General features: G+C 36.3%; 2 protein-coding genes across 5 annotated transcripts in view; both read right to left on the reverse strand.

Moving 5' to 3' along the window:
- The window catches only part of LOC120635231 (double-stranded RNA-binding protein Staufen homolog 2), a 32,266-nt gene extending 24,504 nt beyond the window's left edge, over positions 1-7,762 (reverse strand). For 3 of the 4 annotated variants that reach the window (XM_039906212.1, XM_039906204.1, XM_039906187.1), the window contains exons 1-2: positions 7,631-7,762; positions 7,380-7,543 (exon numbers count right to left, since the gene is read on the reverse strand). In XM_039906212.1, the coding sequence (XP_039762146.1) occupies positions 7,380-7,528 (149 nt within the window). In that variant the 5' untranslated portion in view covers positions 7,529-7,543; positions 7,631-7,762. The remainder of the gene's footprint in view (positions 1-7,379; positions 7,544-7,630) is intronic. The other variant, XM_039906196.1, reaches the window with a different exon arrangement.
- Positions 7,763-9,100: 1,338 nt separating this feature from the next.
- LOC120629307 (nucleoporin Nup188) lies at positions 9,101-26,125 on the reverse strand. Its single transcript, XM_039898217.1, has 16 exons — positions 25,944-26,125; positions 25,653-25,863; positions 22,757-23,361; positions 22,370-22,490; positions 21,886-21,999; positions 20,605-20,904; positions 19,076-19,581; positions 18,405-18,585; positions 16,944-17,208; positions 16,015-16,307; positions 14,820-15,128; positions 13,130-14,554; positions 12,464-12,594; positions 11,266-11,482; positions 10,458-10,679; positions 9,101-9,757 (listed from the first exon to the last, which is right to left on the reverse strand). The coding sequence occupies exons 1-16, from the start codon at positions 25,961-25,963 to the stop codon at positions 9,158-9,160; spliced, it is 5,520 nt and encodes a 1,839-aa protein (XP_039754151.1). The 5' UTR covers positions 25,964-26,125; the 3' UTR covers positions 9,101-9,157.
- Positions 26,126-26,588: the final 463 nt, after the last annotated feature.

Consider the following 26,588-nt stretch of genomic DNA (forward strand, 5'->3'; position numbering starts at 1 on the left):
CATAGCTGTCGAGCTTTAAGCTTAAACTCCTACGTTTGACTATAAGGGCCTTAAATAAACATGGAATGACGACGGAATTATCATCATCACATATACCCATTATAGGTCACGGATCTCCTTCAACAATGAGAAGGGGTAAGGCCGTAGTAAACCACACTGGCCCAGTGCGGATTGGTGGACTCTACACACCTTTGAGAACATTATGTAGAACTTCTCGGGCATGCAGGTTTCCTCACGATGTTTTCCTTCATTGTTGAAGCAAGTGATATTTTAAATACTTAAAACGCACATAACTTAGAAAAGTTAGAGGTGCGTGCTGGGACTCGAACTCGGCCCCCCAAAAGTGAAGTCGAGCTCCTACCCAATGTGCTATCATCGCCTAAAAACGACGGAATACGTTTTATATATTACGTACAACAATTTTTTCGAAACTCAACTGAGAGCTACAAATGTCAGAGAATGTGAAAATACTTAATAACTACTACGACTTTATAAATTTGATATTCCCTCCAAGTGTAGGTACAAAAAACATTAAAATTCTTTCTAATATTATAAATGCCAATATGTGTTTGTTTGTCCTTAATTTTCGCCCTAACCAAACGACTTTATTTTTGGCATAGAGTTAGTTAAGAGGACGGAGAGTAACATAGGCTGTTATATCCCAACAAACGGTTCTAGTAAAATTTAGAAATTTTCTGACGTTTTTTGGACCCTAATAATGCTTAATTCTATGAAACCTGGTGCAAGCTTCACTTATTTAGAGGAAAGTTGTTTGCACTTATTTTAGTCATGATTAAAAATTAAAAACTGAAATCAAACTTATCTCAGTAGGTAGCTCTAGAGACTTATTCAACGGTGGATGAAGTTATAAGGTAAGAGGAAAGCTAGTAGGGTGGGTATATGGATCAGTAAATATATCCAAAAATGGATAATACAACTCGAACGCGTGTCGAATTCCTTGCAGTATTTTCTGTTCATGGATCTTTGAAGTACAAAGTCCCACGAGAATTTCTCGTTAATAACCTCACAGGCTTATTTGAACGATAACACAAACACAAAAATGCGTTTTTAAATCTGTTTGTATCTCGGTGGGTTTTTCAGAACTTGGTAGGCATTTTTGCGCGGTATAAAGTATATACCGCGGAAAGCGAAAATTTATGCTAAGCAATTCCCTGGAAAACGCTACTGCCAACAACTATTTAAAAAAATCCTACTGATAGACACACTCCTCTCGGATAGTAGAGGGTTTCTGGAAATCTACCCACCACGCTTTTCTAATGCGGCTTAACGACTATTATGCACGTGTTAGTGATAATTAAAGGACCCGACGGCTTAAATGTTTTAAGAGGCACGGAGGTGAACACTGCCAATTTCTTAATTCCGGGTCCGGGAACAGAATCCAGGATCTCGTACTCCGTGATTGAACTGTGGAGCAACGAAGCAATTACCATCGTCAACTACCAAATTAAAAGCAAACCACATACTCAGCTATAGTTGGTCCGCCCTCGTTATCAGCCATAATTTTCGTAAACGTGCACTATGAAGAACTCGATTAAATTTTTTTGATCCAATTGAGATAATTTGTCCACTTTTATTAAAACAAGATGATTGATTCCACATTTAGGTAAAATATCGCGAAATTTATTTTAATATGGGTACTAATCGAAGATTTTGAGGTAACGTTCACTAAACACAAAAACTCCAAGAGATTAAGTACAATAAAGACATGACAACACAGCACTAAATTTCTCGCAAGGCCACGTGAGAAAATCGAAAGTCTTTCTAGGGGTGCTTTCATCCAACCGCCTGCTGCAATACTGTTATTCCAACTGCCCGTAACTTCAATAGCCTGTGATATATCGGCCTGTGTTAAGAAAACTTCTTATATTCATCAGTAGATAGCCTCGAATCAAAAGTGCCGTCATATGTTCCATTCACGACCAGTTCCAGTAACAAAGGGAGCCGCAAAGAACCCTCGACATATCAACAAATTACACTGCATTTGCATGTCAATGCAGCCGACTCTGTATAGGCGAGCGAGTAAAACACAGACTTTTATCAAATAAGTGTCAATGTTGAGTGGCCATAAGAATATAAGCTGATCATTCACTATTATTATTATATTAGGCACATTATAATTTAGCACATATGTGGTATGTAAGTTTATTAAAACGGTAATAGACTTCGATCTCAATTTCGATCCCAGGCGTAACTTAAAACGCACCTCGAACTTTGTAAAGTTATGTGCGTTTTAAGTAATCAAATATCACTTGCTTTAATTGTGAAGAAAATTTTCGTGAGGAAACCGACATGCCTTAGTTCTATAGAATGTGCGCAACGGCGTGTGAATTCCACCAATCTGCACTTGGCCAGCGTGGTGGACTACAGCCTTAACCCTTCTGAGAATAGACCCGTGCCCCATAGTGTGTCGGTAATGCATTGATAATGATGTGGTATGAATATGCAGAGCTGGATTGATGTCTATTGCTTTTGGGCTTGTCGAAAACAGCTTTGCATTTCTTAGCCCTTAATCGTTTTAATAGGATTTCAAACATCGATAGTCTGTGAAAATAATGAGAGAACCTTCCAGTAGGTACAATGAGGTGATGCAGAATAATAATTCATATTAGAGAAAAATATTTTGACATTATTTATGTCCTACCAACGCCTTAAAAAAGGTAACAAAATTATTATTTTAAAACACTAACCGTTTGTTACCTATGTACCTATGTCTCAATCAAAACACCCAACTTGATGAAAGGCATGTACGTATAAAGCTTGCATCCTTAAAATATGGACATAGGATACACTTTATCTCACAAAATTTGTCTAGAACCATACCCACAGGATTAAAAATACCTTGTTATTTATGCACGAATTACATCACAACTTATTGCTTGGCGAAATTTAGCAAAGAGCTTGTATCCTTCAGTAACTTCAATCATTTCACTCGGGAAAACAACCAGAACCCGCGTTTTAATAAGAGCGAAACTTATGCGAAGTATATCGGCTAGTTATATTAAAAAGCAGAAACATGTAAAGAAGTTAACATTTGACGTAGTTTATTAATGTCTTTTTGCTATTATTGATGCGAAATCGAAAGATACTCCGCGTACGTTTTAGTTTTTTAGAATCCCGTAGAAGCCTTTATTGTTCCCCAAATCATAAAAAGGATCATGTCCATCTCCAGAATGCAAGCTGTCCAAGTGCCGCAAATTTTATTAAGATCAGGGCGGTCATTATAACCAGAAAAATTATGTTGGAAAAGAAGCAATCTGCCGAGTTTCTTGCTGGCTCTTCTCGGCAGAGTCTACCTTCCGAACCGGTGGTAGAATCACCACAAACAGTCTGACTTGAAATTATAATCATAATCATCATATAAACCCATTGCCGGCCCACTATAATGCACGGACCCCCTCCCACAATGAGAGGTGGTTAAGGCCGTAGTCCACCATGCTGGACCAGAGCGGATCGGTGGACTCCACACGCCTTTGAGAACATTATGGAGAACTCCCAGGCATGCATGTTTTCCTTCACCGTTAAAGCAAGTGATATTTTAATTACTAAAAATGCACGTAAGTTGGAAAAGTTAAGAGGCGAGTGCTGGATTCGAACTCGGCCCTTCGATATGTCAATCTACCTACTGAGCATCATTAAACCGCTTATAAACTAGGCGTAGTACTTAAAATAAATGAATTAAGAATTTTTATATTTTTAATACAAATAAATAAGAATGTTTTGACGGTCGAGTGGCGCAGTGGGCAGCGACCCTGCTTTCTGAGTCAGAGATCGTGGGTTCGATTCCCACAACTGGAAAATGTTTGTGTGATGAGCGTGAATGTTTTTCAGTGTCTGGGTGTTTATCTGTATATTGTAAGTATCTATGTGTATTACATTCAGAAAAAAATATTCATCAGCTATCTTAGTTAGTCGTAGTACCCATAACACAAGCTACGCTTACTTTGGGGCTAGATGGCGATGTGTGTATTGTCGTAGTATATTTATTTATTTATTATTTAATGTACACACACTTTGGCATTTATCATATTAGTGTTGATTTTCTGAAAGCTAGATGGGATCGTATAGCGTGCCGAGATCGCGGGCTCCTTTTGTGAATACCCTTTATTCCTACAACGATGAATGCTTCGGACCTAGGCTACCAGACTGGGGCAATTTTATCTGAATTGTCATATCTGAATGGCATTATAATCAGAATTGTCCCTTGAAATGGACACAAAGAATAAAAAAGTTCCTCTAGACATATTGAAACATGTTCAGACTTTGCAAAATAGTTAAACTCGTCCTTGGCACTTGTGAGTTCATTGGCTTCATTCCCCTCTTTTATCGTAGGCCGCCCCCTTTTGTGTCTGACTCGAGTTTTTTCAGAAATTAGATCAACTTTAATACGACGGATTCATTCACATTCACCATACATTCGAATAGGCACCTAATTTATGCGGAGATCTAAGTTTACTTAACATTCCGAAAACGATTTTCGCCCATCCAATGTGGCCCTCAAGTTTTTTCAGATATTATTGTGGGAGGAGACCTGTGTCCTGTACTGGGACGGTAAAGAGTTGATAAAAATCATCGCCATACTGAGATGGTGGTGAAAATGAATGTTTGTCGGTGTCTGGGTGTTTATTTGTATATTATAAGTATTTATGTATATTATGCATAAAAATATTTAACAGTCATCTTAGTACCCATAACACAAGTTACGTTTTCTTGGGGACTACCCAATGGCTGTGTGCATTGTCGTAGTATGTCTATTAATTTATCTTAGGCCACATCTGCACTTTCCATCGTGTGGTCAAACGCTAGTCTATTACAGTTATAAAATTTAAAAAAACTTTATTATGCGTGAAGAGTTAAAAAAGCGATCATACCCTAGTGGGTGAGACTTACGATTCAATTTAGAGATGCTGAGTTCAAACCCCAGCACGCACCCCTAACTTGTCTATGTTATGAGCGTTTTAAGAATTAAATATCACTGGCGGAAAAGTATTGTAAGGAAACCTGCATGCCTGAGGGTTCTCCAAAATGTTCTCAAAGATATGTGAAGTCCACCAAACCTAACTTTTCAGCTACCCTACCCACCACACACCTGGTGACAACTACCCTTCTTATTGTGGGAGACCCGTGACCGTGGTTGATGATAATGATGTGCAAAGAGTTTATAGTGAGTCAATTCTTATAACCAACAGGGTTAAGAAAGGGTGCAGTATGGAGTAGTGCAGGGTGCGGCGGGATTGAGGAATATAGGGTGGAAGGGTGAGTGCTAAGGGTTGCGGGGTTGACGGGTGCAGGATTGAGGAGTGTGGGGTTGAAGAGTGTAAAATATAGGAGTGCACGGTAGCCCACTGCTTACGACGCTAAAATACTCTCAATGACCACCATAGTAAGAAGTTAAGTTGTTATATGCTCATTACAAAAATGACTACAATTTATAGAGCATGTTGAGCCATCTGCCCTTGTTCACTCATAAATTATTATAATCATTTGTCCATCGACTCACTCTTCGGAGCAGTGTTGAAGGTCTGCAAACTAAAACTGTTCTTTCATAAGAGAGAGGAAATCAGCCTGCAGCAGTGGGACATTAATAGGTTGATGGTGATGATACTTAGTATGCTGACTAGTCAATATTTACCATTCTCAACATATTTAACACATGATATAGGCATCCTTTCTATTCAACTCACCTTATCTTATGCATATGTTTTATACCACTTGAGGTTGTACTCTTCTAAAATGGCTCATTTTAACTAAATTTTCTTTATATATATGTATAGGTTAGGTATATTTTATAGTTATGAGAGTAGGTTGTAAAGTACGGATACTTCATATCGCTAGGTCTAAATACCTAGCAATATGAAATGTGCATACTTTCATTGTCATATGGCAGAACAATGTTTGCCAGGTGAGCTGCTCGTAGTATACTAATAAGAATTGTTGTGTCTCCTTTAAACCAATATCAAGCATGTTAAGTGGATTGTATAGATCTTTTGAATAGCAGACATACTTGAATGTGGTGACCTAAATTATTTTTAACCATTGGCTAACACTTGGCCAACAATTTTCTGCTGAGCTAACAATTGCAATTTTTAGAATATCCTTCTTGTTTTTAGCTTATTAAAATCCCACTTCTCTGGCTTTGTCTTGGCTTAGTCCCACCATAAATCGGGTCTGATAAAAATCCAGCCTTCTACAATTCTAATACTCATTAATATTATAAATGCAAAAGTATGTTTGTTTGCATGTTTGTCCTTCCTTCACACCATAACAATTCGAAAAATAATGTGGAATAAGGAATGTGGGAATCAGCTAGTGAAGAAATAAGTACAGATTGTAATATAATATAACCAAAAATTCAGTACTAAATCTGGATGGCCATGGTGATTTAGTAGTGTAGATATTAAGTGACATTCTTACTACACTCAATAAAAAAACTTCCATCCTAAACTGCTTTTTTTCCTTACTATACAAGTACAAAAACTTATGACAAACGTAATATAGACAATTAACTATACAAAATACACAGAGTAAAATTAATGGTGAATTCAACATCTCGCAGTGCATTGCAAATTGGCAGTAAAAAAATAAGGAATCTTACTAGATTAGAGACATCTAAGAATATACTGTGGTAATTATTGATCACTGAACATTGTTAAATACAAAAGATCCAACACACATTAAAGTGGTTTCAGGACATTTTAGGCCTAACATAATAAAAATTTGGTTCAGAAGTAGCGGTGATAGGGTGAACTGATGGTGATAAGTTAGGGCTTTGGCTGCCTTTTCTGGGGAGTACTTTTCTGAGTTACTTGTTTTTTATTAAAGAAATTAAAATAGCAATTGCTTTAACGGTGAGTTAAAACCTGCATACCTTAGAGCTCTCCATAAAGTTCTCAAACAATTTGTAATATACATATCTTACCTGGTGGACTATAACAGCCTAAACTGTCCACATACTGAGAGGAAACCTGTACACTATGTTGGGCCAGTAACAGGTTGATAATTAAACAAATGTGGCATAACATTGCAATAGTTAATGCAGCGTTTTTTCACATCTGTCATAGTTTGTGCTGGCAGATAATTAAAACAAAACACTGTTAACTAATGCAATATTACACAAAAGTTATTTCTGCGGCTCAAAATATCTCAAAATTAACTTTATGTGGGTTGGATCGTCCAACTTAATCTTTAGTGGAAATGCACCCTTACACAAGTCTAGCCTGCATTTGTAAACTTCTACTTGTATATGAATTTGTAAACTGTGCTTTTTCTCTAGTTATCTGTTCGCGTCTCACTATTAATATGTATAAAGGTGCATGTATCTAATAATATAGCAAAAGAAATAGTAAAAAGCCGGACGTTACCTAGTTAGTGTTACATGCCTGTTCTCTCTGTGCATTTGGTGGGGCGGCATCTGGTGATGCGTCGGCATGCCCTGGTGCCCTGACATGTGCTGCGGCGGCGGCGGGTGTCCGGACATCGGCTGATGATGCATGTTCGGGTGATGCATCATCGTAGCGATCGCAGCCTACACCACAAATTGCCCAATGAACAAACACATCAAACCGACGAGAATAACATGTCGAGAACACAAGATTGCAACCCCAGCTCTTACCGTAAATATGCCTCACAAATTATTCAAGTCTTCGGCTTCACAATCGACATAAATCCGCTCACAATACACGCGAATATTGTTTTATTTGGCAAACAGTAAAGAAAATCGTTTCGTTCAACATGCGGCCATGTTGAAAATGTTGCCAGTATATAAATTGAAAACTTAATACGAGTAAGACGTGACCGCAGATACAAAATTTAAATCGTGTCATTTATACAAAAATGCAAAGAGAATATAATCACTACGTTCTGCAAAATAGATCGTAGTAAATATTATTTCATGATTAGTATTTCATAAATATTATTTTTAATTTTCGTATTGATATATATATATATATATATATATATATATCTAATTGGGCACAATCTAAGCGTTGTCTCTTGACGCTAATGTGATGTTTTAAAAATACCGATGTGGATGTTTTTTGGTTGAGCTAAGGCCGGCACGTTTACATTACTCACACATGCGCAATTTGATTATACGGTACATATACGGTACAAAGAATATGTGGTATACCTACATATGCGTGTTTTAAAAGAAATGTCGATAGATCGCCTAATGACCTCTTGATCAAAGCTTTTGCTAACCTTGGTCACTTTTTACCTCGTGTACTGAAAGCAACTCCTACAGATGACGCTAACGTGTTTTTTGCTAGTGCCTCGGATTTCTTTGATGTTGAAGGTCGTAATCGTGATTTTGAAGCTTTTGGCGGCTAATGGTACTTGCTATAGGTATTAAGAAAAATTCGCTGAGCACTTCTTTTAGAAACTTCAGTCGCCATGCATGGAATTTGAAGTAAATCAAGTTACAGGCTATCAATTCAATTTGAAACATTTAATTTTTAATTCTAAAAAGGAAAGTCACTACATCTTCGCTCGGTGTGAATGTTTGAACACGTACCTAATTGTAATTAAAAAAGAATGTTTTCCAGTAATAATAGTAATCTATGTTACTCTCGTTCCTTCAATGTCTATGCCAAAAATTCAGTCGATTAGTTGCTTGGATAGGGCGCGAAGTTACGACAAACAATCAAACGAAAACACTTTCACATTTATAAAATTAATATATAGTTGATGTAGTGCAGTGAAAGTGTGTTCGTAGTTTATTCGCAATAAGAAAATCGTTAATCGATTCGGTCTAGCAACGCAAGATAGTATAGTATCACTTCATACGTGCTCGAAAGCACTGCCTATTAAAAATTTTTATTATAGAAAAGCAGGATTTTTCCATTTCATCTTCTCGCGTTATGCCTACCCTGATCAAAATACAACTGATTATAATGATTAGTTTATTTTTATCCATTAAACTTTACTTTTTCATTGAATAATCTTTACTCCATTTATGTGGTGGAATGTGTGAACATTTTCTTATCGATAAGAACATTTTCTTGCAGATTGACAAATTATATAGTAAAGATTTTTTTTTAAATCAACTAGTAATAGGGATTTCTTCATCCAATAAAAGTGTACATCTGAAAATAGCAAAATGATTTAATTCATTCTTAAACCTATTATTGTATAATGGAACTCACAATTCTGTTTGGCATATGTAAAGGAATACAATCGACATGAAATGAAAGTAATCCTCATCATTATTTATTTGGACGTCTGTCAAATTGGAATACACCGGTTCTATTTCTTCACACGAGCTGTCGAGAATCTCGTCGCTGTCCGTAGTAGTTTCAGCCCACGACACTCTTTTGGAGCTTCTCGATGTTTCTTTCTTCTTGTCCGATGTCGGGGTAGAATGGGAAACGGGGGAGGGCGGTTCTTTTGTAGGTGTTTGCGCGCATTTGTCTAAATAGTGTTTACGGAGCACGTATTCACGCATTGAATCGTGCGAGGATCTTTTTGGTGGCGGCGGAGGTGGTAAAGCTTTGTCGTCGTCTTCAAAGATGCACGGGTTTTTTTCCTTTCTTGCTATCTCTAGTCTCTTGGCTTCTTCTTCGTTGGGTGTAAGCGGCCATGCCCCGAGTTTGTTCCGGATGAGGTGCGGTCGCGAGTGCGCAGCGCATAGGATGCGTTTGCGCACGAAGTCGTGGTACACGGTCAGTTCAGATCCTAGTTCACGGCGTACGAGCTGTTTGTGTCGCGCTGAGACATTCGGGTCGCGGACGGCCAGCAGTGCCTTTATAAAAATAAAGAATGATATAAAAAACTAGATTATCGGTAAGCTCTTCCGTTGGTAGAGGCCTTTAGGCCAGCTGTGGACTATTCATGATGATGATCAAAAACCGGACCCGGCAGACGTCGTCAGTAGCTCTACTGCCTTTTGCAACATACAAATAAAATTTCATCCAAATCGGTGCAGCCGTTTAGGGGATAGGTGTCAACTCACGTAAAGAAGGATTATGTATGTAAAACGACATAAACGCTAAACTCTTCTAACATAGCTTGTCTTACATACATTTGACATACATTTGAACTTTAAAACAGAATGACTAAAACAAATATATTTAATTTACTTCTTATGCATACTAATTTTATGAAACTAATGAGTAATTTTTAATGTAATACAAAAAAAAAGTCATCAAATTATGTATATATTAATTGAAATCTATAATTGTATCAACTATTTATTGAGGAAAGTTATTAGGCTATGAGATTTTAACTTTTTCGAATTCTATGCCTGTGGAATAGTACACCGCTTGTTTTTATAAAAACAGTCTCTGGGACTAGTTATTTAGTGTTTCCACAAATTAAAACTTCACTTGATTGGACACTCGTATTGCAGCGACACACTTACAGCTCCAAAATGTCATCTATCTATTAGTTACAAGAACAAAGTGACAGTAGCCGAATGTTAAAATAAAGGCAAGTGTCTGTACCTGCGAGGCCAGTAGTGTGATGGTAGCTTCTAGCGCGCCGGCTACTAGTCGCTCGTTGGGTGCGGGCAGAGCACTAGCAGCGGACGAAATACTGCCGGCGGACTCGCTGCGGGCCACTCGCCTTGTTTCGACCGGCCCTCCTGGACTGCCGCAAGAGCATGCCCTTCGGCGACCACGCGGCGAACGCCCACCGCCGCCGCTACCTTCCTCTGAGTGATATGTCTGAAAAGAAATTTAACTACTGCAGTGCTAGCACAGGCAGAAGGCAAATATTTTATCCCCTCCTGACAAGGGATATAATTAACTTGTCCACCTGCTAAAGCACGGGAACATGGATTAGGATCCTGCCCCGGGGAGATAAATCTCTCCTGTCCATGCTAGCACGGCTACGGACATATATCTATCTATTCATATATATATATATATATATATTGTTATTTATACGTTTATGCCTATATTTTTTTAGTTATTACGTAAATATAGTATGTATTTTTATGTAAATTTAAGTTCATTTCCGGGGGCCGAGTTCAAGCCCCGGCACTCACCTCTAACTTTAAGTTAAATATCATAACTAACAAATAAAATAAAAGTTATGTGAGTTTAAGCCAATCAAATATCATTTGCTTTTAACAGTGAAGGAAAACGTGACGAAATCTGCATGTTTGAGAGTTTTTCATAATGTTCCCAAAGGTATGTGACGTCTGCAAATACGGGTTTTCCAACCCTTCTTATTCTTAGAGGATACTCGTGCCCTGAAGTGGGCTGGTAACTCGAATGTGAACAATCAAAATGTATTTCATATACTTACGTGATTTAATGATTTTGTCAGCAAACAAATTGCAGACAGTATAGTTCCAAATGTCAGTTGTGGAAACTGTTCGTAAGTAATTTTTGGGGCGCCAAAACTTAGTTCCACAACCGGTTGCCATCGTTCCAAGTCCAATCGAGGATCCGCCAGCAATGATAGCAAGTCTGGACTAAATGAGAGGAGACATAGCGTTGCCATGTGGAGTATTTCTAGAATTCTGAAATGTAATGAAACTTTAAGTTATCTGGAGCAGTTAAGTTTCATTATAAATAATTAGAGCTCAAAAGTTAAAACTAATGGGGCCGGAGCGAGAAACAAATGTAGTTCAATGCTTCACCCAAAATATTCAAAAATGGTGTCATTTGTATAAAACTTAGTATATTTGGCCATTCCTATTGACAATGTATATACGAAACTTTATAAAAATGTAAATAAAAGTTAAAAAGTACTAGATGTAATTTTTCGATAGAAATTAATGAAATGTATGTATCTCATTAAGCTTTAATCCCAATGTTCCCTGTGGATAAGAATAGCACTATTTTTCGTCTAATCAATTTAGTTTAGTTCAGAGATTTCTGTTAAACAGCAAAGACTTCACTGACACTTCAAGCACAAAGTATACAACGTGTAACAGAATTACTAAATAATATTGAAGGATGCATAAGTATATTACATAAGGAACACCGTGTTAAAATATTAAATCAAAACAAACATATTTATTTTTCCATACAAACGAATTCAAAACATTATAAGTGTTTACTTATGACAACCCTATTGAAGATAAAATATCGAAACACGCATAGTACCTACGCTATGCGACGCGTACCTAACAAAGTGACAGGACTCACATGATTTTAATTTTGCATGTGATGTTAGGGCTTTATCTCTTCAATAAACATTATGGCAGTGGTTTACTCAAAAACTATTAGGTTTTCAGTTTCACATATAAGTTCGAGAGAGAGTAGAGATTGTACATAATGTACTTCTAAAGCCTGTGAAGTATTATATCGGTTTTTATTTACACGTTACAATTTAGCGGCCTGATCGCTACATAGCGATCTCTTCCGGGCAACCAATGGCGTAAAAGACACACAGCTGATAGGGCGTGGCAAATTTATTGACAAGTTGTGTAACAAATAACAAAGGTATAGATGTTAAGATACCCAATATTTATTTGGATCATGCTTTATCACCTTACCTATGCAGAACTGCGGGTTGCGTGGGAGCCGGGCCGAGAGCCATATCATCAGCTTGTGGAGTAAGGTCGGGCGAGCGACGCGCACGTAGAATAAGCATTACACACTGATGCAAGCAAGCACTGGTGCTACGCTGTCGATTCAAAAAATATATGTAAGAATATGAATAACGTATTCATCATCACGCGCGTGATAGCCTAGTAGTTTGGACATCAGCTTCGTTTTTGGGGGGCCGTGTTGGCCTAGTGATTAGAGCTTCGGCTTCTTTTTCGGAGGAACGAGTTCGATACCCAGCATGCACCTCTAACTTTCTCTTCTCTTTTATTTGTACACCATTACCCAGTTAGGAAAATAAAGGAAAAACAAACATACACAATGATTGGAGTAAGATACAAAAGACCGCCTAATGGCTTAGTAGCGCTCTCTGCCACGCAACCTTAGAATCAGGACTTAATTGGTATATTTAATTCTTTAATCTGTGTATCGATTGAAGTGAAGATAGATTAAGTAAACTAGTGTACCTAGTTGGTTGACTTTATTAATGCACCAGAAACGGGCAGCTAAGTTACAAATTTATCAAATTATTAAACTAATAAAAAAGTATGCATACTTAATAAATACCGAAGTGGGAAAACACAATATTCTTTTTATATTAAGGATCAACTTACCATTATTCCGACGAGCGAGTTTATATTCTCCATACGCCATCTCGATTCGAACTTGACCAATTGAACAACGAGATTCAAACTCGAAGCGCATAAATTCAATGCATCAATGTTGTAAACCTGACGCGGTAACAGTACAGCTTCTATTAGATGCTCCAAGTGAACACCCACAAAGGTTATCGCATCACCAGCGAAAAACTGCCCATGCTTCATCACCATCATCGAGATAAAATCCAAACTAAAAGCGTAGACCCGCCACCACTCCTGAGGTTTCCATGCCAACGGATTCTTGGTACTCCCATTAGATTGTGCCTCGAATTTCGGCGGCAATAGGTGCAGCCAGAGAAATTGATCCACGTCACTCATTAGCAAGTCTTTTGAAAAGGGCCCTCGTGCATATGCTGTCAAACACCTCAAAGCCGCCAAAGATGTGTCATAATGTTGTCTACTCTGCAAACTGGCTTGCAGGCAACAGAGGACCTTGTTTATGAATTTCGTAGACTGGAACCAGTGTGATAGACCCGAAAACATGTCATCGTATAAGTCCAAACACTGCTCGAGCATTGCCAGTGATAATACTATTGGCGGGATGTCTTCACTATCGTTGGTTTTAACCTTACATTTCTTATCGTCTCTTATTTCGTCCAACAGTTTCTCAAGTTCCAAACTATTTATATTTGTCACAGACCGTATTATGCTTTGAGCTGTGACACTATTCGCTTTTATTTTATAATCCAAAGTGCTTATTGCTACGGTTCCGATAGAAAGAATGGCGCGTATCGCTCTGGGATATAAGCATTCGTAAACGATTGCTGTATTGGTTAGCAAAGTGTCCACTTGCTTGGCACTTTCCTTATCGAAGCAATCGTCTTTCCAATTAGCCAGCATAATAACATAAAGTTCAGCTAAAATAGCGACAAGCCTTCCATCTTTTAAATCATCTAACTCGTTTAGTAAGGCGTTCATACACGGAGCAACAAGTTTCGCCTTGTGAGCAATATTCAGACTTATAGGGAGGTATTTACAAAAGATGGTGATAAAATCTTTCCAAGAAGTAAGTAAGCCCAACCATACAGGCACTTTATCGACTAATTCGTCCTCGTCTTTTCTGTCCTTGAAAGAGAATATGTAATCTATCCACTTATCCAGGTGTTTTTTGTTCGTGTCGAAGAAAAGTTCTAACATCACTTGGAAATTAGGTTCCAGTTTTCCTCGTGATACAAACAGTTCGATGGCGAGAACGTTGAATATTTGACTGTAAGTTCTCAATTCGGGTTGAATGTCACTAAATAATGGGCTGGTCATATATTCCCAAAATTTATTGTGCTCTCGCAACTTTTTGATAAGTATTTGCATGTTATTTTTCCATAACGCGTGGAATAGGGCCATGATACATCCTAGTAATGGACTGTGGAGTAATTTTGCATCCTGGAAAAAAAACCATTTACCTATAGTCCATTTTTTCTTAAGGGTCCTTTACTATGGAAACGATCTCTTTTAGTGTAAAGATTTTTTTTTAAATATTACAAGGGGAAAAAAGCGAAAATATTTTGAAACGTCCTTTACATTAAAATTAATGAAAATATTCTTTAAAATAAAAGACAGGTTAAAAATAATGGACGATAACAACGTGACAACATCATAGTAGAATTCTTTGCCAGATTCATAGAACAAAAAGTGGTCTAGTACTTACGGATTTCACCGTCCCCAGATACTCAGCCATATATCCCAAGATGCCCTCAAAACTATCGTCCGGTTCCTTTTCTTTCTTAACAACTTCGCCGTTTACTTCACCCTTTTCTTCCGCTTGGACCCTTTCGTGGTTCATCATAAAGAATGCCTCAGTTAGGCCGGGTTGTTTACCGATACAAGTTGTAACAAACTCTAGTATCGCGATCTTCAGCTCAATGGTTTCGTGTTCGTCACGCAATCGATCTAGGAACATGACTCGCACTTGGTAAGCTGTCATGTCTAATGATGCAAACAAAGACATTTGGAAACCCTGAAATTAACGAGTTATTTTATGTTTGGCTTTCTGATTGCTTGTATGTTTGTTTTGCAGTAACATTTAAGGTTAGGAATAAAGGCTGATTCGCTATGTTACTCTTTTTATGCAATTGTTTGAGCTAAATCTCAACTGCATCCCAAGTACACTGCGGAACAAAGATTTCTTGTGTTTTTTAATTTCTTACAAGGACTCTTTGGCAGCGCAGTGTCGTGCAGTTTCAGTGCCTTCTCACCGTTTTCACTAATGACAAACTAGGCAATGTATAAATAAGTAACGCTTAATCTAACCAGATTCCAACGAAAACATCAACGGTTCACCAATAGTTATCAACAATTAAGGCGATTTTATTAACCTGTTTAGTTTCACTGAATTCTCATCATCGTTTATTATCTGCGTCGGGTCAAAAATATTTGTATTAATTAATATATCATTGTGAAAAATAGTTGACCATTCTAAATTTTATGAAGACAATTCTGTTTCTAAGAGCTATTGTGTAAAAAGTGCAGAACATTATATATTCTTGTAATACTAGTAATAAAATTAAAATTCATGTAAGAGAAAAGACCTCAAAACCACCTCTGCAAATTTATGCTAGATCTTTAATTCTGTCAAAAAAGTTACAGCATAACCCCGCTGGTGCTGCAGATGTCCATAGGTTGCAGTAATTTAGTAAAATCATATGACCTTGACTGCTTATTTGCTGGCTATATACTTTAAGTGGACTATATTGGTTGGCTGGAAGAAATAGCAATATAGCGATAAGGCCGCTAAATTGTATGCATTGTGTAAACTAGTTATTTACAACTCTCCTTTATTTTAAAAGTGTACAATTCAAGTGTAGTCATTCATTTATACAAGATATAATTGGATGGATACTTACATCTGCAAACCGCTTTAACAGACGGCAACTGAGTACAGATAAACTTTTATTGAACGCATGATTGATGTAGCTCGTAACTTTTGGGACAACTTTTAGTTCATCTATTTGTTTATTTTGTGCGAATATCAGATGTTCCAACGGCGATACTTCGCTACTTTCACCAACTAAGGATTTTTGTCTTAGGGCAAATATTACCATTGCAAGGCATCGTTGTAAAGTGCACGTATATTTGTAACCGGCACCTGATACCCAGTTTGTGTCATCTTGAATTAGGAGTTCTAGGCGTTCGTTTCCTTGAAAAATTAATATCTATTAATTGATTCTTTTGTATTAGAAATTATTTCGACTGGCGCAGTGGGCAGCGACCCTGCTTTCTAAGTCCTATAGCCGAGGGTTCGATTCCCACGACTGGAAAATGTTTGTGTGATGAACATTGAACATGGTTGTTTTTCAGTATCTGGGTTATCTTACGTATACTATACGTATTTATGTGTATTATATTCATAAAAATATTCAACAGCTATCTTAGTACCCATAACACAAGCTCCGCTTTCTTTGGGGCTAGATGGGCTATATTTATTTATAATTTAAATGAAAGGAAGCGGTGGACTATTGTCCACTCACGAGTGTGAAAAAGACTAATTTATTTAAGAGGTGCCATTTTCTCTAAATCAATGTAGTTGGACAAGGAATGAATTTTAAACAATTGCTTTCTGTGTTCTATTTTAGTCGACATATGCACACTTAAAATAGTCTCACAAACTGAAGAAGCAAAGACGAACTAACAAGCCAAAGCTGTAAGTTTTGAAAATGTAGTCTCCAATATCAAAGAGCGGAATAAGCAATGGAAGATAAGAAAAAATGTATATATATAATGGGGTATTTTTCATTACCATATTGAAAATAAAAGACAGGATAAAGGAACTCACCAAATGATATGATCTTCATTAATTCCAAAGCATTTTCCGTGTGCATAAGGCTGTATACGCACGTTTTCTTCAAAAGCATAAGGTTGGGCTTAGTCCCAGTTTGTTGGAGAACTAGAGTTAGGAACCTCGCACATCGCTGTATCAAGTGCCTGCGTTCATTTGTGTTGCTGTAACGCCACCCGCATACATTCGGGAATACCTCGTGCACTATTAGTACCAAACCGGGGAGTATAATTTCAGTTATTATACGATCATCATCTGAGATCTGGAATATCATTTTTTTTTTAATTTACTCACATTACACTATTCGCTGGTATTTGCCCTTGCGCACTAACCTCCTAGTTTATTAATGTCCAAACTGCAGTATTAAACACGACTAACTAGCCTACACAGTTTCACATTATTACAAAATTGGTACGGATTGGTTTTTAGATATAAATATATCGTATATCATTTGAAAATGGTCGCTAACTATGGGCCTCATACAGACAGCTAAGAAGGCTCAGTCACTAAACGGAAGTGTGAGAGAGCTATGCTCGGAGTATTTCTACGTTATCAAATCAGAAATGTGGAGATCCGTAGAAGAACCAGAGTTATTAACGTAGCTCAACGAGTCGCGAAGCTTAAATGGCAATGGGCGGGGAACATAGTTCGCAGAAAGGATGGACGTTGTGGTCCCAAGGTGCATTGGTCGACCCCCAACGAGGTGGGCAGACAACATTAAGCGCGTCACAGGTAGCCGCTGGATCCAAGCGGCACAGAACCGTTGAATTTGGAACTCCCTACAAAAGACCAATGTCCAGCAGTGGACGTCTATCGGTTGATATGGTGATAATGATGATTATTCCAAAGCTAAATTTAATTTAGTCTGAAGTAATAACATAATTTCGCGAAACGATCTATAAACTAGGAACGTAGTATATAAATAACTATTTGTGACAGAGCTCGTCCGGGAAAGTACTACCGCCAAGCTGCGCTGTTGTGTTCCGGTCTAAAGGGTGTGGTAACCGGTGTTATTACAGACACAAGGAGATAAACACTCCCGCCTCAGGTGGATGGATCCAAGGCGGCTCTCTATAGGACGTGTATCTTCCAAACCCTGCAAAGTGTTGCTCTGTTTATAGGCGATAGTACATACGATTGTACATGCGCAGTGGCGTGCACTCCATACATGCACAAAAGCACTGCATACCCTAACATTGATATATAACTCGTATAAGAGGAGTATTTGTGCCGTTTTATGCAATTTTCCTCGTGTATGCATACCCTGGTAAGAAACCCAGTGCACGCCACTGTACATGCGATTACTATTAAAAATAAAAAAAAAACCGTGCATCAGGAATAAAACATACACCGCGTCGCTCTATTCCTCTGTTGCTGTGTTAAAGGGTAAAAAAAAAAAAAAAAATTAATGATTAATAATTATCAGGAATTTTTGACTGTGTCGATAAAAAAAGTTACCTCGTGGAAAGAGCACAGCATATCAATGTAAGCGCCCAAAAAGCCATAGGATCCATTAGGTTGTTCCATGGTGATCAAATAAGATCCCACTGCTGCGGAATCTAGCGACACACCGTGCGCGTACTCCACATGCGTTAGTTGGTGGTTTATTATACGTGGTAGAAGACCTGTGTTTATTAATCTGGAACATTTTAACATTACATAAATCCCCAAATAGCGAACATTTTTAGGTACTAGGGGTTTATAAGGCGTTCTGGATAGTGCATTCGAAAGTACATCTTTAGTTAACTTAGTTAGGTAATTTGTGTAGCGAAACTTCTTGGGCGGCTTTTAGTTGTTTTTAGACGAGAAATTAGTGTTATTTCAAGGTTCTTTAGAACATTTTATTACGTGGAAGAGACGATAGATATAACGTTTTAGAAAGAGAGAATTCTGTTATACACAAATCTCTAAGCTTCACTAAACTGCTATGTTTAATAGTATTTTTTATACACGAAAATTAATTAATTAGGATATAACTAATTTTAGTCTTTTCTTAGTTTAAATAAGAGATTTTTGTACAAAAGAATTATTGGCATAGTTTTCCGAAAATATGTAAAAGATACAACTGTTCAAGAATGAAGAAATCTGATATAAATACAAAAAAAGTTAGAAATGTCAAGTTCACTAACCTCAAATGGACCTCCTTAGGAAAAATGGGTACTAAAGTCGTACATACACTCAGACATTCCACTAACAGCTGCAATGGCGCCGCGTCTGATCTCATAAACCTTACTAAAATATCGAATACACCTTCACTCGGTGCAACTAGAGTTTTAGGAATTTCCTTTTCTCCTACTAAGGCTTTCAACACGCCTTTTAAAACCTTTGTCCCTTCGTAAACTTTCTCTAAAGTCGTGTTTACGTTTTGATAATTTTGTTTGCGATCCAAAGCTTTTTCCACCTCGCTGTTAAAGATAGTCCAATAGGAATACGGTGTACGGAAATGAATCATGGTTCCTTCTTTTCTTTCCATTATTGTTGCTTTTGAACCTGCTTCTATGCGGTACGATTGGTCTCCAAAAGGATAATAATCGCGACCTACAACCGCGTTGTCCGATTGTATTGACATAAGTGGTACTGAGTTGGGATTGTATATTTCTGTGTACACTGGCAGATTCTTCAATTCTGCTATTAGCTGAAATAGATAATATAACTTAGTGTACTATTTCAATGGAATTTCCGAAGTAAAACTTTGCTTCACAATTAAGAATCAATACACAGAACACGGGTCTCCTTTCTGCATCGAGAAGGGTCTAGGGTTTAGGTCACTGTCCAAGTTCGGATTGGTTGACTTTACACGCCTTTAAAAACATTATAGAGAAATCTCAGGTTTCCTCACGATGTTTCCCTTCACCGTTAGAGAAAGTGATATTTAATAGCTTAAAACGCAGATCGATCGTTCGAAATCGATCCCTCCGAAAGTGAAGCCGAAGTCCTAACCATTAGGCTATTACCAACTTTTTATATTTTTAATATTTTGCTTAATGTTACATGACATCAACTCAGCCAATCTGAGCCAACCTAAGCCAGCCAATCCTTGCGAAGCCACCACTCCTTCTACTGATCGCCTTCAGTAGTAGGGGTGAAGCAATAAAATGCTCTGAGAGCACATTTTTGGGGCTTTTTTGACTAAAGAAAACATTGTGAGCCGAAACTCTGTCCAACTGTGTACAATATAAAATATTATTTTATGCCCACTTTTTCATTACTAAGTTTCAATAGTCAAGTAAGCTATTGTATAAAAGATTAGCAAAGAGTGAAAAAGAGTGACGTTGCAAGTGTGCCAACACATTTAAATGACGACTACAACCGCTCTGACAAGAGCAAACCAACCGAGAAGAATTCTTGAATAGCCTATAACACTGCTGGACTCTTTAGTCCATTTCCATTTTTGGAATTTGCCAATAATCACCATGCTAGACAGACACGTTGGGGATCGCAGTAGATGGTTGTAGTAACACAGAGGACGTTGCTGCGCGGTCTCCTTTATATTCCATTGACCTTGTCCCGCGGGAAGAGGATGGACAGATGAAACCTGTATTCTGATCTGCCGTCACCACACGGTTGTTCCGTCACACAACACAGAATATTATAACATAAAATGAAATTGACTAAACATATAAACAATAAACGGACATAAAAATAAGTATTTACTTACGTTTCGAGCACTATCCTTCCCAGCTTCAGCCAAGCCCGCGGAAATAATCGACAATGCACTAAAATTGTATGGATAATACTCCAAAGCTGTGTGCCAAAGTGACACTAAACCGAATTGCTCTTCCATTTGATGGAACAGCCAAAACTGTTGAGCTATAGCTGGTGTTTTGATTAGATCAGCGCATAATGTCATTATTCCTGGTTGCTGGCTCATGGTACCGTCTCCATCAAAACGGTCGCATAGTTCGTTTAAAAGTCGGAACACCCTTTGACGCATTATGAGAGCACATTTTGAATCGTCCTGTAGATAAAATATTACAACTATTTAACTTACAATATTACAAATTATCTCGACACCAAAGGCAATATATTTATTTAAATTGTATTAACATCGTGTCCCAAAAATTGATCCTTACGTCTGGTGACCCAAGAGCTGGCGCTTATTTAGCCCAACGGCTAAGTTTAGCAATTCAAAGGGGCAATAGCGCCAGCATTTTGCGTACCATGCCCATAAGTGAACAGTTAGACAGCTTATATTTATTGTAAACGTTAATTTTAGTTTGTAATTATTAGTTCCCTAGAAAAATATTATACATAAATAATTTAGTTGGTTCAATAATATACATAAATACTTTTTAGTAAAAATTGTTGCCAAGCTAATAATAGATTTTTTGTTATATTTTCAAGGAAAGAAGATTTCAATGTGAAGCTGATCAAGTTGGTTGAAATCTGTGTTCCATTTATTCTGTCTATTTACTATTACTTAATATATAATCCGATCCGAATCTGTAGTTGTTCCGAGTTATGAGATAAAAAAAAGCTGATTATCATTTTTGTTTTTGCCTGGTTTTTACTGCTTAAAAATTGACTAACAAAAACAAAAATAAAAGATTCTGTAATATGTATTTGATTAAATATTCTGATCATTATAACAGATTGAGTGATGCAGATTCAAAAAGGGGTTCTGAAGTTTTGGATTAGCTTTTTAATAAATATACAGATAATATTTTAATAAGGCCAATTCTTGACTTGGACCTTAAAATAAAATGTCATGAATGGCAACATTTTATTTTATTTCATATGGTGGTGATTCGATTTTACTGTAACTTCAAATAAACTAATATTTTTTTCTTTACACAAAATTGCAGTCTCTGTGAAAGTGTAACCTATATGGCTATGCCAGCCAAAGTATGTCATTAATTCAGCCCAGGCTCTTCATGATATAATATTTTTCAGTTTGAATTTATATAACGCTAAACAGTAAAGTTATAAAGTTACTCACCGAATATACAGAACTATTTAACATCTGTTGTATAAACATAAAAACTTTCATCCGCAAAGCTGTTGCCCCATATTGCTGGTACTGACTCTCAAATAACTTAACATGTGATTCACTCTGAAACAAAAAAATTACACTTTGGATATAACTTATGATGATGATAATAATAAATTAAAATTTTGGTAAACTTTATGTTGAATACAAAATAATTAGGTGCAACTTGTATTTTTTTTAATCATATAATTATGAAATAGGCTAAGAAATAGGAAGCATCAAAAAGTAAAACTGATCTCTAAATATTATTTAAATTTATAATTAATTTAGATTTATTATTTGTAATCAACATTTTCTAATATTGGCAAATGACTGCCACCCGAACTTTGATAACATTTTTCTTAGTTAGATCAATAGCTATTTTCTAAGCCTGTGCTGACTTTAAACTGAGTGTTCTAGGCCACCTTCTGCACTAATATGTGAATTAACATACCTGCAAGGTTAACATCATCCAAACAATCAGCATGAGACTGTGTTCAGCGTGAGGTTCCAATTTTGTTAGCTCAGTTTCTACGATTTCTTTTGTTTTATCAATCCAGGCAGGCACATTTTTGCTAGAATTTCCATTAAAAGCTATATAACAATTTAGATATAAAATACATCACAAACCACAAATAAAAATTTTCACATCCCTTCCACAAATTTTAGTAGGGAATGAAAGCAACGTTTTTCACATGCATGAATTTGGTTAAATTTACATATGTATGGCAATTTCTATTGAGGAAAAATTCATTATACCATTATATCAGTACAGATATTTCGTTAGACTATAATAATATATAACATTTATAAATTTACTATTTGTATTTGATGGACTTACATTTTATGGTATTCTAAAATAACTGTGAAGAGACCAACTTCCATGTACATAACTCTTAAACATGCCTCTCTGTGTTGTTCCTCCAAAAAGTCATTATAACCTTGATTCTTTCCAAAATAATGTTTCTTGAATAATGAAAACAAATCCGTAAACTCAGATTCTGTGAAAGTATATTCATTTGCTATCAGCATAAGTGTTTGTAAAATTACCAATTGTTCTTTCAAGTTTGACTCAGCCCATTCCTGCCTTACAGAATCACTACCAAAATCACTTTGAATTTTTCTTGGCGGTGGAGTTGAAAATATTACTTTTTCAAATTGTGTTATAAGGGAAGTTTTTAGGTTTCCTACTCCAATATCATCTATGATTTTAGTAAATTCCTTGGAATATTTATAGTTTACATCATTCTTGAATTCAATGATATACTGTAACAGTTTCAGGAGGAATAATCTCTCAGAATAGTAAAAACTCCAACAATTGGGCAGAAGGAATGCAGGTCTGGTGTCAACAAATGCAACATTTTTCAATGCATTGGCAGGTGTACCATATGATATATCACACAAATAATGCTTCATGATTTCCCATATTTGAAAACAATCTACATCCTGCAATATATAAGTTAGCATTAAGATAATTTGTGATATATAAATCATTATTTTGGTATAAATTGATATAAGTTACATAGTTTTACAAGTAAGCGCAAGACAGCGAGAAGTTCGCTGAGCTGACGGCCAACCTCCAGTAGTGAAGAGGCACAAAAAGAGAAGAGAGAGACATAGTTTTACAATTATATATGAGTTAAGTAATATATAAGTTAGCATTGAGATAAATCCTCTCATAACATCAAGAACTATATATAGGGTCTTTTCGCCTTTTCGCGTCCGACGCCCAATTCGCGTCCGACGCCCAATTCGCGTCCAAACGACGGTACACTGTTTTACAACAGTGAAAAATAACAATACCGACACACCAATCTAAACAAGAGCGCTTCTATTGATGTTCGGACCTATGACAGGTACTCACACACAAACAAAAGATCTGTGCGTGCAACCCAAATTTAATGAAAAATAAACTAATCTTGCGTGTGCAACCAACAAGTGCTGACGCGCGAATCTGTTGTAAAAAAAATAGTGAGCAGCTGTACTTTTCACGGTAAGTATTTAAGGTGTTTATGTGAAATTTAGAATACTTTGTTAGCCCTAGATCTTAATTGTGAACCACACTATAGGAATAACGATGTTTGTGCTTATATTTTTCTACTGACAGTTTTATATAAGGTGGACGCGAACTGGTACATAAAATTTATAAAAAAAAACACTTTGCGTCCGCTGTGGACGCAGATTACTCTAACTATTTCTCAGTAAGATGTTTAATTAAATACGATAACATGGGAAAAACAATATAAACTTCCTATCAATTTTAACAACATTAACATGCATAATATGATGGCCGATTTGCGTCCATATTATTAGAAATATAAAAAAAGATAATGAATGTCAAAAATCAGACTTGGACGCACAGTTTTCCTACATAAGAAACCCTATAACATTTTCCATCTTTTTATCACACGAAAATAATAGAGTAAAATTTATATAATTTTATTTAAATATACTCTTTATAACCTACCTAACCTAATAATATACAATTATTATACGAAAATTATTTTATGTATTTGCCAATATTTGAATTTTATTCCATTTTTAGGGTTCCTCACCCAAAGGGTAAAAACAGGAACCCAGTACTAAGACTTCGCTGTTCGTCTGTCACCAGGCTGTAGCTCATTAATCGTGATAGTAAGACAGTTGAAATTTTCATGGATGATGTATTTCTATTGCTAAAATAAAACACGGAACGCGCGAGTCCGATTCGCACTTGGCCAATTTTAAAGGCTTTGTACCGAAATGGTAAAATAGAATCGTATAAAGCCATCGACATGATATTCGAAATAATAGTGAATCTATTAATGGAGTTAGTTGGAGGAGAAAAAAAAATATCCTGAAGTGCAATTTATGTTAACTTTTATGATATCAGCAATTAGGTATTAAATAAATGTTTTGATTAAAATCACAAGCTTCCCTTTTTATTTCCTATTTCCCTTCCTAATTATTTCTAAACAGGTCGACGCCAATTGGTCCACAGGCGGACGCAATCTGGATTTTGTGGACGCAAAATGGGAAAATCGCCTATTTCAGCTATTTGTACCTGTGTAGAATAAAACATCAGATGCGTTGTCCAAAACTGTGCATTAAACTTGACAAGACTATATAGGGACTACATTACAACCATATTTGATTAAAAACTACCACACGGACATTTTTTTTTCACCTTGAAACCTAACAACTCCACTTTGTGGACGCAAACAGGCGAAATGATCCTATGATTCTTAAAGTGTGAATTGTTATAAATTACTTAGTTTTATTATTATATTAAAAGTAAATCAATATATATAAGTTAGCATTGAGATAAATCTTCTCATATCATAAAGAATTATATTAATTATTCTTTTTGTATGAATTGTTATAAGTAACTTAGTTAAAAGTGATAATATGAGTTTTTAAGGAACCTTTGCTATAAGTTGGCAAATGAACATTACTATGATGCAAAAAATATGTGAACATTAAATATAATCAAATAACTATATATATATATATAAGTATAAAATCTTGTGTATTCAATCCCACAATCATTTTGCCCAGTTTTCAACATCATTCTTACTGTAATGCAATAGAAAAGAGAACTACAATTACAGTTAGTATTTGAGTCAACATTTTAAAAATTTAGATTCGGCATCTGTAACTGCTGTTGTACACAAATCTCAACTGTCTAAAAGTGTTACTTATTATCCTTTACACAATTTAATGATACGACGAACTTTTGTAATTTAATGATAACTCACTAAATAGTGCTGCAAGGTATGCACCACATTCAATAGCTTTGTCTGATCAGGATATTTTGTTTGCAATTGTGCAAACAATTCTGGTGTCTGAGATTTGTAACTAGCTAGTCCTTGGCGAAGTGCATCCACGACACTTTTGTCTAAAACATTCGCCAACTCCTCTTTTGTAAGGCTTTGAGAGGAAACCCAACGCCATAGCCGCTTCCAGTAACTAGAATATTAGAATATAACCTTTAGTGTTCAATGTATTTTATTAGTTAGCCGTAACACAGGTTAGAAAAATAGACTCACGGAGTGCCAATATTGCTCATTGTAACGATTTTTTCTTTGTAACTTAAATGTATTAAAATTATAACAGTTTACCGGGCTAACATTGTCCTTATTAAAAAAGTAATATTGTATGTTAGAATTCAAAAATAAATAAAAAATAAGAGAAGTAAGAACGCGGCTAAGAGAAGCGGCTTCGGTTCAAATTTCTGACAGTTGATTGACACTAACATTGACATCTTGCGTTCGTCTTTTTTTTTTTTCTTTCCCTGGAAAAGACACGTTCAATTTCTACAAAAGCTTTTTTAGAATAATCTTTTTTGTGTGTAAACTGGTACAAAGTAGTGATACTGCTCTTAAAATTATGTGCGATAGCTCATAGGATCCGGAGTGACGCCGAGAAAAATGTGCCAAAAGCGTGTATTAGCACATCAAAAAATGCAAATGTTTTAAAATTTAATTAAAGATAAAAAAAATGGCATTTCGGTCTTTGCCAATATTTCATAAAATATTAACTGAAACATTAACTGAAATATTAACTGAAATTAAAAAAAAAGATTCGGAAAAAGCAGGAAATTTCCAATAAAAGCTCCCAACTCCCGGAACGGAATCTCTATTTTTTATAACTTTAATTTATAATATTATGGCGTGAGAATATTGTTTATGTAC

The sequence above is a fragment of the Pararge aegeria genome, chromosome 2 (genome assembly GCF_905163445.1).
Source record: "Pararge aegeria chromosome 2, ilParAegt1.1, whole genome shotgun sequence".
In the NCBI taxonomy this organism is placed as follows: Eukaryota; Metazoa; Arthropoda; class Insecta; order Lepidoptera; family Nymphalidae; genus Pararge; species Pararge aegeria.

Bases quoted from the DNA above. Each gene is read 5' to 3' on its own strand.
- LOC120629307 (XM_039898217.1), bottom strand. From the start codon at position 25,963: ATGAGCAATATTGGCACTCC. The intron at 12,595-13,129 runs GTAAGTTGATCC...TTGAATCGACAG, and splicing joins ACTCGCTCGTCGGAATAATG to CGTAGCACCAGTGCTTGCTT. The intron at 9,758-10,457 runs GTACAGACACTT...ATTTTTATAAAG, and splicing joins TCACACTACTGGCCTCGCAG to GCACTGCTGGCCGTCCGCGA.